The sequence below is a fragment of the Loxodonta africana genome, chromosome 26 (assembly GCF_030014295.1).
Source record: "Loxodonta africana isolate mLoxAfr1 chromosome 26, mLoxAfr1.hap2, whole genome shotgun sequence".
Lineage (NCBI taxonomy): Eukaryota > Metazoa > Chordata > Mammalia > Proboscidea > Elephantidae > Loxodonta > Loxodonta africana.
In genome coordinates, this window is record NC_087367.1 from 6,600,831 (window position 1) to 6,618,355 (window position 17,525).

The 17,525-nt window shown below is 41.8% G+C and overlaps 1 protein-coding gene across 23 annotated transcripts in view; it reads left to right on the plus strand.

Moving 5' to 3' along the window:
* Positions 1–7,314: 7,314 nt before the first annotated feature.
* The window catches only part of CCDC88A (coiled-coil domain containing 88A), a 134,557-nt gene continuing 124,346 nt past the window's right edge, over positions 7,315–17,525 (plus strand). For 8 of the 23 annotated variants that reach the window (XM_064277047.1, XM_064277052.1, XM_064277053.1 and 5 more), the window contains exons 1-2: positions 7,321–7,969; positions 8,058–8,158. In XM_064277047.1, the coding sequence (XP_064133117.1) occupies positions 7,907–7,969; positions 8,058–8,158 (164 nt within the window). In that variant the 5' untranslated portion in view covers positions 7,321–7,906. Of the gene's footprint in view, positions 7,970–8,057; positions 8,159–17,525 lie in introns of all 23 variants that reach the window. The other 15 variants (XR_010319468.1, XR_010319467.1, XM_003417599.3 and 12 more) reach the window with 11 other exon arrangements.

Consider the following 17,525-nt stretch of genomic DNA (forward strand, 5'->3'; position numbering starts at 1 on the left):
TCCAGCTTCTGGTGGTCCCGGGCATTCCACGGCTTGTGGCAGCATAACTCCAATCTCTTCCTCCATTTTCCTATAGCGTTCTTCCCTGTGCATTTGTGTCTCTGTGTCTCTTCTCTTGTTTTTATGAGGACACCTGTCATATTGGATTAGAGTCACTGTACTTCTGAAAAAGCAGCCACTGAAAACCCTATGGAGTACAGTTCTGTTCCAACACATATGCGGTTACCAAGGATCAGAATCAACTTGATGGTATCTGGTTACTGGTACTCCAGTATGACCTCATGTGAACGTAATTAATTACATCTGCAAAGATGCTATTTCCAAATAAGGTCATAGTCACAAGTCTTCGGGGTTAGGACTTTATGGGGGGGGACACATAAATCTACCCATAACAAGCTGATAGTGAAAGACTCATAACATATGCTAAGAGTGAAAGCAAAACACGAGACTGGACTCAGTGTGGTAAGAGTGTTATATGAAAATAGTCTTGTAGACCTTAGGAACTTTACTCTCAACAACCTCTGACTGTCATTTTTAGTAGGATCAGAAGGAAGTAAAACTCACGTAGTTGAGTTTCAGGTGCTTATTTCATTTAATCGTCAGCCTGACTATGAGATGTAGTGAGGAAAATATTGACACACCCATTTTATAGCTGAAGAAATTGATGCTCAAAGAAGTCAAGCAACCTGCCCAATTTTGATCTTTCTCACTCATTGTATTATATTTCCCTTAAAACTACGTTGGATAATTACGTTATTGAATTATTTTATGTTTGTAATTTTTTGGTGATGTAATATGTTTTCACTAATGGAATGTGTGCAGAATCATTAAATGTTGGTAATTCTTTGTTACATAAGACGGATTTTTATAAATGTTATGTGGTACACATATATACCAGTGGGTTCAGAGGTAGGATAAGTGGAATGAGGCAGGGAAAAAAATCGTGAAGCTTTTGAAGACATGGGGTAACACATAAAGGCACTCTGCACTGGCTGCACATAATTGTTCAAGTTGCTTCTGCTTAGTGTCACACTCTTTGCCTCACTTTCTGGTTCCCTTGACAAGTAAATGCTTTCCAACCTGTTGGAGCTGGATGTCATTCGAGACCCCACTGACTCCTGGCTTGATCCTGAGAAGAAAGGAGAGTCTTCTTCTTGTTACTGACTTTAATGTTACCTAATCCTGAAAACTGCAGCTTTCCAATAACACACAGGAAACCATAAATATACTTACAAGGCTCTCTCTCCATTCAAAAGCCCAAGAGGTGAAAAATGTAAATTGTACTTATGTGTACTGTTGGTCATACAGTACATCAAGGACTTGTGCACTGTATTATGCCTGAAAGTAACTTATTATCTTGAATATCACCTAACCCTGAAAACTACATGTCTTAGTTATCTAGTGCTGCTGTAACACAAGTGGGTGGCTTTAACAAAGAGAGATTTATTCTCTCACAGTTTAGGAGGCTAGAACTCCAAATTCAGGGAACCAGGCCTTCTCTTTCTCTGTGGGGTCTTGGGGAAAATCCTTGTCTCAAGCTTCCCCTAGGTCTAGGAGGTTCTCAGTGCAGGTACCCTGGGTCAAATGTATGCGCTCTGCTCCTGGCTCTTCTTTTTGGTGGTAGTGAGGTCCCCCTCTCTCTGCTCTCTTCTTTCTCCTTTTATGCCTTGTAAGATAAAAGATGATACAGGCCACACCCCAAGGAAACTCCCCTTATATCAGATCAGCACTGTGACCTGAGTAAGGGTGTTGCATTCCGCCCTAATCTAATATGACCTAATCCTGCCTCATGAACATAATGGACAGGTCACTCCCGAATGGGACCATAACCACAGGCATAGAAGCTAGGATTTACAACACATCACAAAATGGAGGATAATCAGATCACAAAATGAAGGACAACCACACAGTACTGGGAATCATGGCTTAGCCAAGTTGACACATATTTTGGGGGGACACAATTCAATCCATGGCACCGCACCTTCCCAACAACACACAAACCCTTTGCTGCCGAGTCAATTCCAACTCATGGTGACCCTACAGGACAGAGTAGAACTGTCCCATAGAGTTTCCAAGGAGTGCCTGGTGGATTCGAACTGCTGACCTTTTGGTTGGCAGCCGTAGCTCTTAACCACTACGCTACTAGAGTTTCCCAACAACACACAGGAAATAGTAAATATACTTACAAGGCTTATCTCACTGTACAAAAGCCCAAAGAAACAAAACTTTTGCACAGTCACTCCTCCAGGATGCAGCACCTCATACACTAACCTCGCAACCCAGAAAGTTCGCTGATGAACTTTCTTCTGTTTTACATAGTCACGCAAGTCACCTCCCCAATGCCAGCATATGCACTGTAAGTGGTTAAAAAAAAATAAAAAAGCCTCCCCAGAAGTCCCAGAGGCGGAAAATGGAAGTGGTACCTGTACGTACCAGTAAGGGTGAAAAAGTTAAAACATATGTCTTTTATGTTCTTAAAACAAACCCATTGCTGTCAAGTCGATTCCAGCTCTCAGTGACCCTATAAGACAGAGTAGAACTGCTCCATAGGGTTTCCCAAGAGCACCTGGTGGATTTGAACTGCTGACCTTTTGGTTAGCTGCTGAACCCTTAACCACGATGCCACCAGGGTTTCTATGTTGTTAAGTGTCTTTAAGATCGTGATCTTCAGAATAAGAGGACTTACCGATCCCTGTGAAGGGTCTACAAGAGATTGGGTTTCTTGGTGGCATCTCTTTTTAAATTTTCATGAGGCAATAGTACCATTCTCTTTGTTGTTGTTGTTTAATTTAATAAGTTTAAATCCTTGAGGGGCACAGCATCACACGGATTCAGTGTCCAATGCCCTTAGTAGGAAGGTTGCTTTGGAATTTGTCACGAACCCTGCCACTGTTTTAATGGGTATGAGTTACCTCTCCCCAGATCACTCTGCTTTTGTTAGGTTTGCCACCAGGAGCCGTTCACTGTGTCGTTCTTTACTGTGTACGTATAAGCACATCACTTACCTAGATAGAATTCAGTTTCATCTGCGGCATAAATATCTTCAATTTTTTTTTAATTATTTTATTTTTGTTGTTAAGAATATACACAGAACATACACCAATTCAACAATTTCTACATGTACAATTCAGTGACATTGATTATATTCTTTAAGGTGTGCAACCATCCTCTCCCTCCTTTTCTGAATGGTTCCTCCCCCATTAACACAAACTCACTGCCCCTTAAGCTTGCTATCTAATCTTTTGAGTTGCTACTGTCAATTTATATACCTTCAATTTTAGAAGAGTGTTTTACTCCCTCTAATTCTGGACACCCTGTTTATAGCCAGCAAAAATAGTCTTGGATCACAGCCTTCCAGACATACTTGCTGGTTTAGAAGTCCTGTTCCCAGCAGGCCTCCACAGGCTCCAAGATGGCGGAAAAAGGGAAGAGCTGTACCATTCTTTTTTTAAAAAACAGCTTTATTGAGATATAATTCGCATGCCATACAGTTTACCCATTTAAAATGTTTAATTCAATGGCTTTTAGTATACTCTCAGAGTTGTACATCCATCACCACCATCAATTTTGGAACATTTTCATTTTCCAAAAAGAAACCCTGCACCACTCAGACGTCACTCCCCAATCCTCCAACCTCCTCGGCTCTATGTAACAACTAGTCTACTTTCTGTATCTATAAATTTGTCTCTTCTGGTTATTTATTAAATGGAATCATAAAATATATGGTCCTTTATAACTGGTTCAGCCATGTTGTAGCATGTATCCGTATTTCATTTTCTTTTATTGCCAAATAATATATCATTGTATAGATATAAACCAAACCCGTTGCTGCCTAGTCGATGCTGACTCATAGCGACCCTATAGGACAGAGTAGAACTGCCTCATAGAGCTTACAAAGAGCAGCTGGTAGATTTGAACTACTGACCTTTCGGTTAGCAGCCAAGCTCTTAATCACTATGCCACCAGGGCTCCATTGTATAGATATTTCACATTTTATTTATTCATTTATCAGTTGATGGACATCTGCGTTGTTTCTGCTTTTTGGCTATTATGAACCATGGTGCCTTTCTGCTGTTGTGTTTAGGGTGCCTTTATTTTGCTAGTTTGAATATGACTAACTTTGCAAGCCTGTATTTTGAAATATTTGTCACTGTGGAGCCTGGTTTTGGGTGAGTCTATCACCTCCTAAAATGTGGATCAAGATGGTGGTAGACACAGGCGCTTTTGGTATACGGGTAGTACCATGGATGCGTAGCCTGCAGAGGGAAGCCACAGGAAGAACTGCTCTCCATGATGCCTAACATCGGGGACCATGGTCCTTTACAACCACTTAGCTTCTGATTAAAAGAGAGCTGAGCAAATAACTTAGATCCAACCATATGGGTATGATTTTTCCGAAGTCTTACTCTGCTGGATTTAACGTTCTAAGAAGGGATGAATTCAGCATAAATAAATGACTACAAAGTTCAAAAGAAAATTACCTTGAAGAAATCTTGAGAAATCTCTTCCTGAGTGAAAGGATGATAGGAAACTTTTGGATTTCATCTTATAGAATGTTGCAATTCAAAGATGATTAAATTGTATATAATGCACCATCCCTCTTTTGCCAGACAGAGAAATTTCCTGATTGTACTCCTGAGATACTATAAAGCATTTCCAAGGCTGTTTTTAAACTAGGGAATTGTGAATTGGTGGATTTTCACATACGTTCCTCCAGACCTCAGTCTGGTCTAAAGCTTCCTGTTTTTACAATTAACTCCTCATGTTTCTTTGTTGAGTGTGTGTGTGTGTATGTGTGTATGTGTGCGTGCATGCGCGCAAAACCTAAAGATAGACCACGATGCATCTGGGGCCATCTGGCTTTAGAGGGGAATCCAGATTTCTGTGAGGGCTGCGCACTAAATGTAAACTGGATAACGGATGCTATCTAAATGTACACCTCCTCCGTTAACCCTTCAGTAACCACTTTCCAGGATGCTCTTAACCTGTTGCGCTTGGTGTTAACACTTTACGGGTTCTTAAAATCTGTGAATGAAGCAGGTTGGTCTGTGTTAGCATTAACCCCAGTATAGGCACAGACACTTCCATGTTGTTTATGCCAAGCTTCTGAGGGATTACAAAGGAAAGTGGACATGGCCGGCATTGGGCTGCTCCTAAAAGCAATGTTCCTTCTTGGTTCCTGCTCTCTTTCTGGCATTCCATTCAGCAAAGAATGCAGTGTGATTAAGAAAGAGTCATCAAGAGCTGAAAGAAGAGTTGCTAGGAACCAGGATGATGGGAGGCTTGCACACTGGTCCGGGCAATGCAAGGTTCTACTGTGTACAACACCTAGCAAAGTACCACATGTAATTATCCAGTGTATCCTAATTTCAATTATGATGATATTGGAAGGAATTTATTACTCTACTCCCCAAAGCAAGATCCTTTCTACAGTAATTGAAGTGAAGTGGGAGAGGTTACATTTCAAGTTGTTTTCTTAAGTGTCTTCATTTGGGGGCAGTGAGGATGAAAATTACATCGATAACATTTATAGAACAATTACTGTAGACCATCATTTCGTTTAACCCTGTTATTACTCCCACTTTACAGGTGAAGAAAGTGAAGCATAGAGAGGTTCAGTAACGTGCCTAGGCTCTCACAGCTGGTATTTGGATTTGAACCAGGGCTTGGAATCAGTTCCTTCCCATTCCAAGCCTTGCTGAAAATTTGCATTTCCACCTCAGATAGACTGAATCAGGATCTACAGTTTAACAAGATCCCCAGGTGATTTTTATGTACAATAAACTTTGAGAACCACTGCTGTAATAGTGGTTCTCAGAACTGCTCCCTAACCAGCAGCATTAGCGTGGCCTGGGAACTTGTTAGAATTGCGAATTCTCAGTGGGGGTTCCAACGAGAACCAACCGGGTTGAAGCCCTGATTTGAACTAGCCAGGGAGACTCTAGGGCCCAGGCTCTCAACTAGTAATTAAGTGATTTTGCTATTTCTTAATTCACTTTTATGACAAGAAATCTTTACCACTAATTTAAAATACAGAAGCATCAGAAAGTAGGTATTTATGTAAACATGAACACAGCACACATTGTAAACTGTATAACTATATTTATTTTCTTTTAAAAAATCATCTTTTCCATGCCTATTTCATCCCAGGAAAAGGTCTTTATTTCCCCTGGAAATGAGGAGTTAAGGTCTGGTTTTGTTGGAGAACTGTTTAAATCGTGCACGGCATAGAGATTTATGACTAAATATGTAATCTGTTTATTTGTCGCCCAACTTGGATGACTGCCAAATGTCTCCTCTTAGTAGCTCTTGATTTGTTTGGATTTTTTTTTTTTTTTTCAATGACCAAATAGTCAAACAATGTCTGAATCCCATTTGCTCCAGTCAGGGAATACCCACATGTTGAAAGACGCTGCTAGTCATTTAAAATCCTACCACATTTTACTTGTAACTTTGAAGAACATTCACGCTTCAGTGGACTAGATTAAAGAGCAAAGAAAGAAAAAAAAAGAAAGCAAAGAGCAAAGTTTGCGGTTCAAGCGTCTTTGCCATTTGCTGCAGCGAGTTCCCCTACTCCGTTTTGCTGCCGAAAGCACGCTCAACAGATCAAATCAAAGTGTCCGAAAAGGCTGTCTGCATCCCTCGCGTTTAAAATGGGGATTTCGTTCCCTTTCCTTCGCGCATCAAAGAAGGCGCCGGGGGAGGAAAGCAGCCCCAAGCGAGCAGGAGCCAGCGAGCCCGCAGGCAGACCCCGGCCCCGGCTTCCCTTCCCCGGCCCCGGCTTCCCCGCCCCGCCCCGGTCCAGGCAGCCGTCGTGGGCGCGGGCGCGGGCGCGAGCGCGGCGCCGGCCACCGCAGCCCTGCCGCGAGAGCGCGCCCGCCGGCGGCATCTGGGCGGCGGCGGGGCCGGCCGGGGGCGCGCCGGCTCGGGAGCGCGCTCATGCAGCGGTTTTCTTCTCCCACAATCCAGAGGCAGCGGCGCGGGAAGGGCGGGGAGCCGGCGGAAGGATATCGGCGCGGAGGGAGCGGGGCGCTCCCTTTGACGGAGGGCCGGCGCTCGTGGTTGGGCGGCGCGGGCTGGGGTGTGATGCGGCACTGCGGTTCTGTGGCCGTTACTCCCGCTCCTCCAGAGAGGGTGGAGGCCGGAGTGCGGCGGTGATTTTCTGCCGGAGCTCCCGGAGGCCGACTGGAAAGGCCGGCGGGGCTTAGGAAGCTGGGGGGTCAGGGACTCACGTTCAGGCCCCCACCCCGGGAGGGGAAGGGGAAGGGGAAGGGGGCTGGAGGCGCGGCGTGAGGGCGGCGGGAGAGCGCCCGAGGGATGGTGTGTGCTCGCGGGAAGGGGGCGAGCCCTGCCTGTGGGCGGTGAGGGGCTGCGGGCAGGGCGGCTCCGTCGCTCGGAGCGGCCGTCGGTCGCTGTGTGTGTGGAGCGTGCTGAGGGGGACGCCGCGCTCCGGCCGGGCGGCCACCGGCAGCCCCAACGTTGTGCCTGACGAGCCGACGTTGGCGGTTAATTCATTGGCGGCGTCGCTCGTCTTGCTCCTCCAGGAGCTGGGCAGCCTTGACGGGCTTTTTGTCTCGCTGCTCCAGCCCCCTTTCCCTTCCTCCTCCTCCAGATGCCTTTTCTCTGCCCCTCCTCGCCCGGTGAAGCCCTTGCCCGCGCAGGCTGCCGCTCGCGCCGGCCGTCGAAGCCGCTGTTGGGGAGTTCGCCTCTTTCCCCTCTGGGGTGTTTTCTGAGGAGGGAGACCTTTTCCCCCTCGACGATGGGATTGTCCTCCCTTGCGGAAATGGACTTTCATTGATTTTTACTTACTTCAACGTCTAGTGACCCATTCCCCAAGCGTTATTTGTGTGGTAGTTCCCTTTTTTTCTTTTTTTTCCCCTCTTCCCCCAAATACACCATCTGTAAAATGGAGAGCGAGATTTTTACTCCCCTTCTGGAACAGTTCATGACCAGCCCCTTGGTCACTTGGGTAAGTGGGGTGTCCTTGGTTGTATTTGTGGCTGCAGAGATGGAGGTGGGCGTTCGCGGCGTGCTGACGAGCTTGCTTTCTGTTCTAGGTTAAAACGTTTGGACCCCTGGCTGCGGGAAACGGGACCCACCTAGATGAATATGTGGCTTTGGTGGATGGGGTCTTCTTGAACCAGGTCATGCTCCACATGTAAGTGCTCTTTTCTTCTCTTCGGGACAACTTGTTTTCTGGGGGCGGGGGGGGATTGCATGTTGTGAATTTAGAGGCTTTCTGTTTGAAGCCCCTCATTTGGTTTATCGGCCGGAAGAGTCCAGGTGGTTCAGGAAGGAATTGGACCTTAACAGGAGTGGTCATCTTACGGGCCCAGCACATGTCTCACAATCTAGGAATTTTACCTGTTCAAACGGTGAAACTTTAATATTGCGTTCTGTGAACTATGTATTGTCGCTTACAGTCTTCAGTGCTGAAATCCAAACCGTAGCCTGCCTTCTTGGATAATCTGGCCAAATGAGAGAGAAAGAGAGAAAATGAACCTAGTTTCCTCTCGGGGTGGGGGAGGAACTTTACTGTGAAGTTATGTGCATTTGATGCAGAAATGTTTCTTCCTAAGCTTCGTGTTTAACAATAAATGGCTCAAATTCTTAAACTGGTGAAGTAATAGCAGATTTTGCAAGAGAGAGAATTTCAAACAATAGTTCTGATTGGTGAGGAGGACTGTTGCAGTAGCAGGGAATTTAAATGCCTCTAATTTTTTTTTTTAATAACCAGAGCCCGGTTAGATGATTTACTGTATGCATTATTAGATTGCTTAATATTTTGGGAGATGATTTTGAGGTGTTCTTAGGCGTTTTGAAATGCAGGTAACTGAAGTCTTGATGACAGCTAGATAATAATTTAGCATGCATGTCTTTGTCTTACATGTTTATATTAAGTAGAAAAGTACATTTTTGACTTGGGAACTGAATATTGAAATTGTATTGGGAACTGAATCAGTGAAATACAAACGTCCATTTTTATTGTTACAGGTATTGGAGCATGCATGCATTCTAAGTACGTGCATGTAGGTTATTAAATTCTGCTTATTATAGTTGTGCTCAAAATAAGGTGTATTTAGGCATAATTTCTCTTGAATAGGATCTGATTTACAAGAGTCGATTGGAATTTTTAATTTCAAAACATTCTTCTCTCTTATCTATGTAGAAATTTAGTGCATTGTTAATATCTGTTACTAGAGAATAAGTACTGTTTTGCTTTACTAATTTTACATATATAATTTCAATTCTGCATTTTATTAAAAAGGATTTTTTTCTGCTTAAAAGAAGGCAGAAGTCAAAGCCATAAATAGCTGTTCCGGTGATAACTTCTGAGTCTGTGTGCCCGAAGAGATCTGTGTGCTATTTTTCATGTATATGCTGAACCTATAGGGAAGTATTATACTACTGTACATTTCCCCAAAGTGTTTTATTTGTGTAGACACTTAAATGTATATGTTATCTAAATGTCTGTATGTTTTTATTTTTCTTTAAGAAAAAAGGAATGTAGAAATGAATTCTTTCTGGAGATTGTGAATATGTTTTTTGGCAGCTCTTCCATAGAATTATTTTTTATATTTGAAATATCCCACTATTTTGTAAGCAAAATGGTAGAATGACTAAATTGACTTCTGTTTTAGGGGAAGCACATGACAGGAAGGGTAGCCATTACAGTAGATACTCAGAACTTGTTCCTCTGTCTCTTCACTTGCCTGTTTTTAGACAGAAATTTGAGAATTTGCTCAATGAACTCTAAAACATAGGCGTGTTCACAAAAATAGGAAAATATATTTAGTTTTCTACTTCAGTGTTTTTTTGTTTGCATGATTCCTTTTTCAAATAATATTTAGATGTTGTTTTTTTGAGTCCTGAATAGTTAGCCGGGCTACTAAAAACAGATACTCCCCACTTTGAGTACAGTTTTACACTAAAAAAAAAAATGTATATTTTGAAATAGTGGTTGCAATGTTGTTGTTTTTTGGGAGGAGGACTAACTCTTTTCCAAACCTCAAGTCTGCTTCTGTGTTTTCAGTTCCTTTAAAAGCTTTTCAGTGTCCTAATTCTGTCTGAATAACCTGTATAAATTAAAGGAAAGGAAATTTAAGAAAAAGAAGCACATTGCTGCTTAAAAAAGAATTTTTGCTAAAATAAGATCAACACAGATTTACTTTAATGAATTATTTAACTGACAGGGTAAGAAAATATACATTGTTTTAAAAATTGTTTTGCTAGTTTTTACATCATTAAGATTTTTGTTAAGCATTTTCCTCAGATTAATGTTTGATTTAATATATTCTCCCAAAGTGTCAATTACAACACTGTACCTAGTAAGTTAGCCTAAAGGCTAGTTTTAGTCTAAGTAATTTCTAGATTACATTTGGGTATAGAGTCTGTGAGTGAGAATTCTTTGTAAATGAAATTGTTTATATATTTTTCTTATGTTTCTTGTGCTTGGAGTTTGTTGAACCTCATGGCTCTGTGGGTTTGTGGTTTTTATCCAATTTGGAGATTTTTTGGCCGTTATTTCTTCAAATATTTTTGCCCCTCCCTCTTGGAAGTCCAGTAACATGTCTGTTAGCCTGGTTAAGTTGTCTTAAAGCTCAGATCAGTTTTTTTTTTTTTCCCCCAGCCTTTTTTTTTCTCTTTGTTTCATTTTGGATAGTCTATTGCTGTGTTTCCAAATTTTATTCATCTTCTTTTCTGCAGTGTTTAATCTGCTGTTAATTTTATGCAGCGTATCTTTTATTTCTGACATTATAGTTTCTCCTCAAGAAATCTGGCCTTTTTTATATCTTCCACGTCCCATCTTTCTCCTAGCTTCTTGAACGTATGGAATATAGTTATAAAGACTGGTTAAATGTGTCTACTGAGTCTATGTTTCTGGGTCAGTTTTAATGGATTTTTCTCCTAATTATAGATTGTTTTTTTCCTGCTCTGTATGCCTGACACTAGGAATTTTACCTTGTTGTTGGATACTGGGTATTTTTGTATTTCTGTAAATACTTTTGAACTTTGTTCTAGGATATGGCCTTTTTGGGGTTGCTTTTAAGTTTTCTTAGACAGTGCTAGGGCAGTGTTTAGTTTGGGGGTAATTTTGTCCCAGTATTGAGGCACAACTGTTCTGAGTACTCTGGCTGGTGGGAACAGGAATGTTCCTGGTCCTCCTGTGTGCTGTAGGTGTTGCCTTTAATCCTTTGGGTGGATATTTCCCCTATACTTAAGTAACTTGTTTCCTCACAGTATGTATTTGTAAGTACCCAGCTGAAGACCTGAGGAATACCCCCTACAGACCTGTGCATCTTTCTCCGCTTAAGTACTCACTCCTGCTTGCTGTCTCTAGTCTCAGTTCCATCTCCTCAACTCAGAGACCATCACACTCTGCCTGAGTTCCTGGTCCCCGTTCTACAGCCTGGAAACTTTCAAGGCAACGGGCTGGGGCAGTTGTAGGGCTCCCCTTGTTTGTTTCCTGTCTGTCAGGGATCACTGTCCTTTGTTGCCTGATATTCCATGTCTTGAAAAACTTTCATATATTTTTTTTTTCCCTGGTTGTTTCAGGCATAAGATTAAATTTCATCCCTGTTACTCCATCTTGGCCAGTAGTGGAAAGCTCTTTATATATTTTAATTAGGTTTTTCCCTGCTAGTCTTATAGTCCTGCTTACAGACGTGACATTGAATTATGTTTTATGAGCCTTATTGTAGAATTTTTTTTTTTAAGTATTTACCAGAAATAAGAATATTGATTGATTTAGTGACCCTGGTGTTGTCGTTTTGCACCCAGAATGTGAAAGTGAAGAGTTGGATTTCATGACACTGTTTACTGACTCTTCTGATTTCAGAGTCTCTTCACGGACTTGGCAGGCACTGTATTTGGAGATGAAGCCTGGATTTCACTGAGTAGCTCCTTGAATCAAAGAATCTCTGTAAGAGCTTGTGACATGGCACCAGTGCTCTTTAACTAATAGGAAAGGGAAGCGATGTACAGATCTGGAATGATGGCCCATCTTGTCTGCATATTGCAGGGCATTTTTCTGCTCCCACCAGATGAGTTTTTCTTTCCCCCCTCACATTTAGTGGTCAAACATAGGGCTTGACGACAGTGAGGCAGAAATGATCATTTTCCTGTTGAGATGTTAGTCAGTTCTGTAACTCATTTTGAATATTACTGTACTTTTTAAGGAATTTGTGACATTGTAGTTAATTTCATAAGCCTAAAAAGTATACTCTTCATATTAGCTAAGTAATTGGAAATGTGGCTATGTTAGGTTTTAAGTACCGAGACAATTGATAATAATATCAGACCAATGTTTGGAATTATTCCATGTGATTGAACCCCATTAGATGGCTGTAGACATCTGGACTTGGAACACATGGTGATCATAATGTACTTGTTATGTCTTCTTGTGGAACCTTGAGTTTAAGGAGCTCTAGGAGTCATCTACTATGAAAATCTTTTTAAATTAAACCCCTGACACATGGTCATCCGACTTCTGCTTGAGTATTTCCTGAGAATCAGCTTCACAAAGTATACCTAGAGAAGCCATTCATCTGATAGAGGAAGTTGACTGAGAAAAGTTCCTCTGTCCTATCAGTGCTTAAGATTTCAAAAGTGGATTGTGCTAACTCTGTAACTCTACAATAACTCTAAAATGACTTATAGAATAAGCTGCCTTACCAAGTATGGCGTTGACTCTGAATTTTTATGTGGTTACTCTCAGGTTTTCTCACTGGGCCTCATAGTTTTTGTGTATTTAAAAAACATATACAGTGTAGTCAGAATTGCTAACTTACTACCAAGTTCTGTTGATTTACCTCCTAAATATTTCTCAGATGTGTCCCTGACTCTTGAAATAATTTAGTAGCCGTGACTGGTCTTTTTTCCTTTGGGCTTAAAAAAAGAAAAAAAACAAACCTGTTGCTATTGAGTCAATTCCTACTCATAGCAACCCTATAGGACAGGGTAGAACTGCTCCGTAGTGTGTCCAAGGCTGTAATCTTTGCAGAAGCAGACCATCGCGTCTTTCTCCTGTGGAGCAGCTGGTGGGTTTGAACTGCTGACCACCCCACAGCACCTTGCCCAAGACTGAGCAGACTTGTAGCCTCAGACATACTGTGTTCTTCTGTGTCACTGTGCCTTCCTCTGTACCCTTCCCTTTCCCAGAACACTGTCCCACCACCTTTCTGTTGCTTTCTTTAACCAACTTTTACTTACCTTTCAAAACTGCACTTCTGCATTCCCTGGCTCAGTCTCGGCTAAGGACCCTTCTTTGTATTTCAATAAGATCCTGTCTATACTTTGGTGGTAGCATATATATCTCACTGTATTGTAGTGTCAGTTTGCTTGACTGTTATGACTAGCCTGTGAGTTTCCTGAAGCCAGGCTTTATATCTTTCATCTCTGTATTGCTAGCGTAGTAGTAGTAATAGACATATGGTAGGTTCTTGGTACACTTCTGTTGAATGAGTAAGAGAGAGGCTACACAGTAAAGTTGAGTAAATTTGGGCTTTGGGTCAGACAGACTTGGGTTCAATTCTAGCTATGCTACTTAATGACTGTGTGTCCTTAAGCAATTTACTTAACATCTCCAAATCTCAGTTTCTGCATCTATAAGATGGGAGATAATGTTTCCTTCCGTGGATGGTGAGGGATGGGGAGTAAGGGGAAAGATTAGACATAATCTCTACTCAGGCAGAGGCAGTATGTTTTCTGTTTTGTTGACCACTGTACCCCAGTGCTGGTTGCTGTCATTATTTTTATCCTGTGCTATACCATACCAAGCTATTACTATTTCCACAAACAGGTCATAATCATTCACAGCTTAATTTTATGTGATCTCTGTTAGCATCAAATCCACATAACTTTATCACCTTTAACAAGTTACATAGCCCCTCAGTTTTCTCACATATAAACTGAAGATGAAAAGAAATTATAGGATTAGTGTGAGAATTAAATAGGCTAATTTGTGTACAAGGCCTAGCATATGGTAAGTATTCAATAAATATTAGCTCTCTGTATCATTTTTACTTTATTATTATCATACTTATTTTGCACCTCTCCCTTTCTTTCCTAGCAAATAGCTATATGGTTCAGTGGGTTTCTTTATATGGCCTTTTTAGCACTGGATTTGTAATTCTCCCAAAACAATTGTTCTAACTGCAGTCCTTCAAGTGGTTGGTCAGTTTACTGTCTGTAGAAGTGACTTGGCAGGGCTTAGTCAGTTTACTATCTGCAGAAGTGGCTTGCAGGGATCGGTTGGTTTATGATCCACCTAAAGGATTAGTTGGTTTAGAAAGCCACGCCCTGAAATTAACAAGGAGTGTCCCCATTTAAATGGCCAGTCTCACAGAGGGTCTTGGTGGCTTCCTGATCCATGAGAGCTAGGAGAGAAGTGGTCCTTTGGACCCGGCGCCCCTGTACTGATAACGTAAACCAAAAAAAAAAAAAAAAATTTCCATCAAGTTGATTCCAACTCATGAGATTCTATAGGATAGAGTAGAACTGCCCCATAGGGTTTCCAAGGCTGTAACCTTAATGGAAGCAGACTGCCACATCTTTCTCTTGTGGAGAGGCTGGTGGGTTCAAATCACTGACCTTTTGGTTAGCAGCCAAGGGCTTAACTACTGCACCACCAGAGTTCCTTGAGAGCTTCTCTCCTAGACCCAAATAAAGGAGCTGTAGTATGGATCAAGGGCAGTAGCACTGAAGACCAAGAGAGACTAGCTGTGGTGGGTGAGCTGGCCCATAAAGAGAGACTGTGGTGTAGTGGATGAGTTGGCCTACGGAGAGAGACTGTGGTGGTGGTGGGTGAGTCGGCCTATGAAGAGAGACTATAGTGGTGGTGGGCGAGTTGGCCCATGGAGCAGATGGCGAAGGAGTGGTGGCTATAGCAGTACTAAAAGAAGTGGCAGCGAACAGAACAGACCCATACAGTGGCAGCAGGGTTTAAAGACTGAACCCTAGGTGAGCCTGTCGAGTGACATCGTTGAACTTCCAGTTTGAAAGTGCCCTGATGGGCAAGAATGAACGTTAGTTTTCTGAAGGGTAACCTGCTTCCCTTTGAGATATAAGTGGGTCTTCTTTTAGGTGTTGAGGCCTCATGGTGGGACCCCTCCTGAACCTCACATTTTGCATATATTCATTCTGTTTATATTAAAGTTGTTATTGCAGTTGTATTGTTTCCATGAGTTCTCTGGACCGTTCCAATGAATTATTGAACCCAGTAGAGAAAGAGTGTCGTTGCGGGTACTGGCTGGTGTCAGAAATGGTGGCGAAGTAAGAGAATGGGGGTGTATCTGACCTTCATATGCCTCATAGGAACCAGTTTGGTGCCAACTCTTATAGTCAGAGTTATTATTACAACACCCTATGAAGTCCCTTGGTGGAGTTACTTGCTTTTTCTCCTGTGATCCCAAATTGTTAAAGTGCCACCCCCTACTAGATTATTAGGCTTTAGAGGCTGGAGATTTTGTCTTTCACATCACCAGCGTCTGGAATGATACCTGCCACAAGTCACCAGCATCTGGCATAGTACGTAGCATGTGGTAAGTTTTCAGTAAATGTTAAGGGAATGACCGAAGGCCTTCCATAATTTTATTGATTTCCAAAATTTGGGACACCTTCCAGTTTTAGTACTGTAGAATATAGTTTTATTTTTTAGTTTATCTTCTATTTCTCCTTTTCTTTTGTCCTCCCTCTATCCTCTTACTTGTTTTAATTACGTTTATTGAGTATTTTCCCCCCTGTGTTATGTCTCCCTTGAGTTGATGAGGTGGTAAGAACTCCATGTCATGATTCATGGCTTTTTTATGTTACTTGAGTAAACAGTGCTTTCAGTTTAGTTTTCAGTAACTTTCCTGATGGTGTCCAACATGTTGAGATTTTTGTCCATAGAGGACTGGTGTCTTCACGTTGGACTGTTGTCTTCAAGAACAGTCCACAGCGATTGTCTGCTATGACTCATCTAGTTAAACTATAGAAAGTGATGTGAAGCTAGGTTAAGAACAAGTGGACTAGTTGCTACATATGGGAGTTTTTTTTTTTAAAACAAATTTCTCTCTGTAATATGTATTAATTATAGTCCTTATGGAATAGATGGAAAGGAAGGCCAATTCCTAACTCTTTCAGAAGGAAACTAGTTGACTTTCTTTTAGGATCAATGAAACAATCTTTTTTTTTTTTTTCTTCAATATTTTAGGTGAAAGTTTACACAGCAAATTGGATTCTCATTCAGCAATTTATATACATGCTGTTCTGTGACATTGGCTGTAATCCCCACAGTGTGTTGGGGGTCTCACCGTTTCCGTCTTACCTGCCCAGTTTCCATCCATCCAGTTTCCCTGCCCCTCCTTGCCTTGTCTTCTTTGCTTTTGTGTAAATGTTGATTGTTTGGTGTTGTAGAGTTGATTGTTTAAAGGAGCACATTCCTCATGGGTGTTTATTTTATAGGCCAGTCCATTATTTGACTGAAAGGGACCTCCAAGAGTAGCTTCAATTCCGCATTAAAAGGGTATCTTCAGGCGATAGCCTCAGGGGTTCTTCTAGTCTCTATCAGTCCAGTAAGTCTGGTCTTTTTTATGAATTTGGCTTTTGTTCTACATTTTTCTTGCATTCTAACTGGGACTTTCTATTATGTCCCTGGTTAGAACGGCCAGTAGTGGTAGCTGAGCACCATCTAGTTGTTCTGGTCTCTGGCTAGATAACCCCAAGGTTTGTGTGGACCGTTAGTCCTGTGGACTAATTTCTTGAGTCTTTGGTTTCCTTCATGCTCCTTTGCTCCAGATGGAGCTAGGTGTATCTTAGATGGTCATTCACAAGCTTTAAGACCCAGATACTACTCACTAAACTAGGATGTAGAACATTATCTTTATGAAGTTATACCAATTACATAGTTGTCCCATGAGACTCTTCATAGTTGTTCCTGAGCCTTCAAACCCAGTAAATTAATCCCATGAGGTGTTTGGATATGCCTAGGCAGTATCCATAACCCTGCTTCCGTGTGCTTTATTATATGTGTGAATATATGTGCAGGACATACAAACATGTGTATACATATGCCCACAAATACATACATGCACATGTACTTCCAATACGCCTTCCCACACCTGTGTAGCATACGTATCTACCTATGTAACCACTCGTGTTTTTTGCTTTTTATTACTGTTGTTGCAAAATTGTGTCTGTTACAGCATTTACTGTAGTTGTCCTTTGCTCTTGCATACCTCTCAGTGTCTTCATTTATCTTGGTCACGTTGTGCTGACTTCCCCCATATTGTGTATTGCCTTTCCCATCACCAGAATTAACGTATGTAGTAAATGATTCCCCCTTCCTCCCCCTCCCTTCCCTGGTAACCATCAAAGTTGCATTCTGTGTATATACCTGTTCTTGGCTTTTTATAAAAGTAGTATGATGCAGTAATTGCCTTCCTGTGTTTAACTCATTTCACTCAGTATAATGCCTTCCAGATTCATCTATGTTATATTTCACTGACTCATCATTATTCTTTATCCTTGTATAGTATTCCATT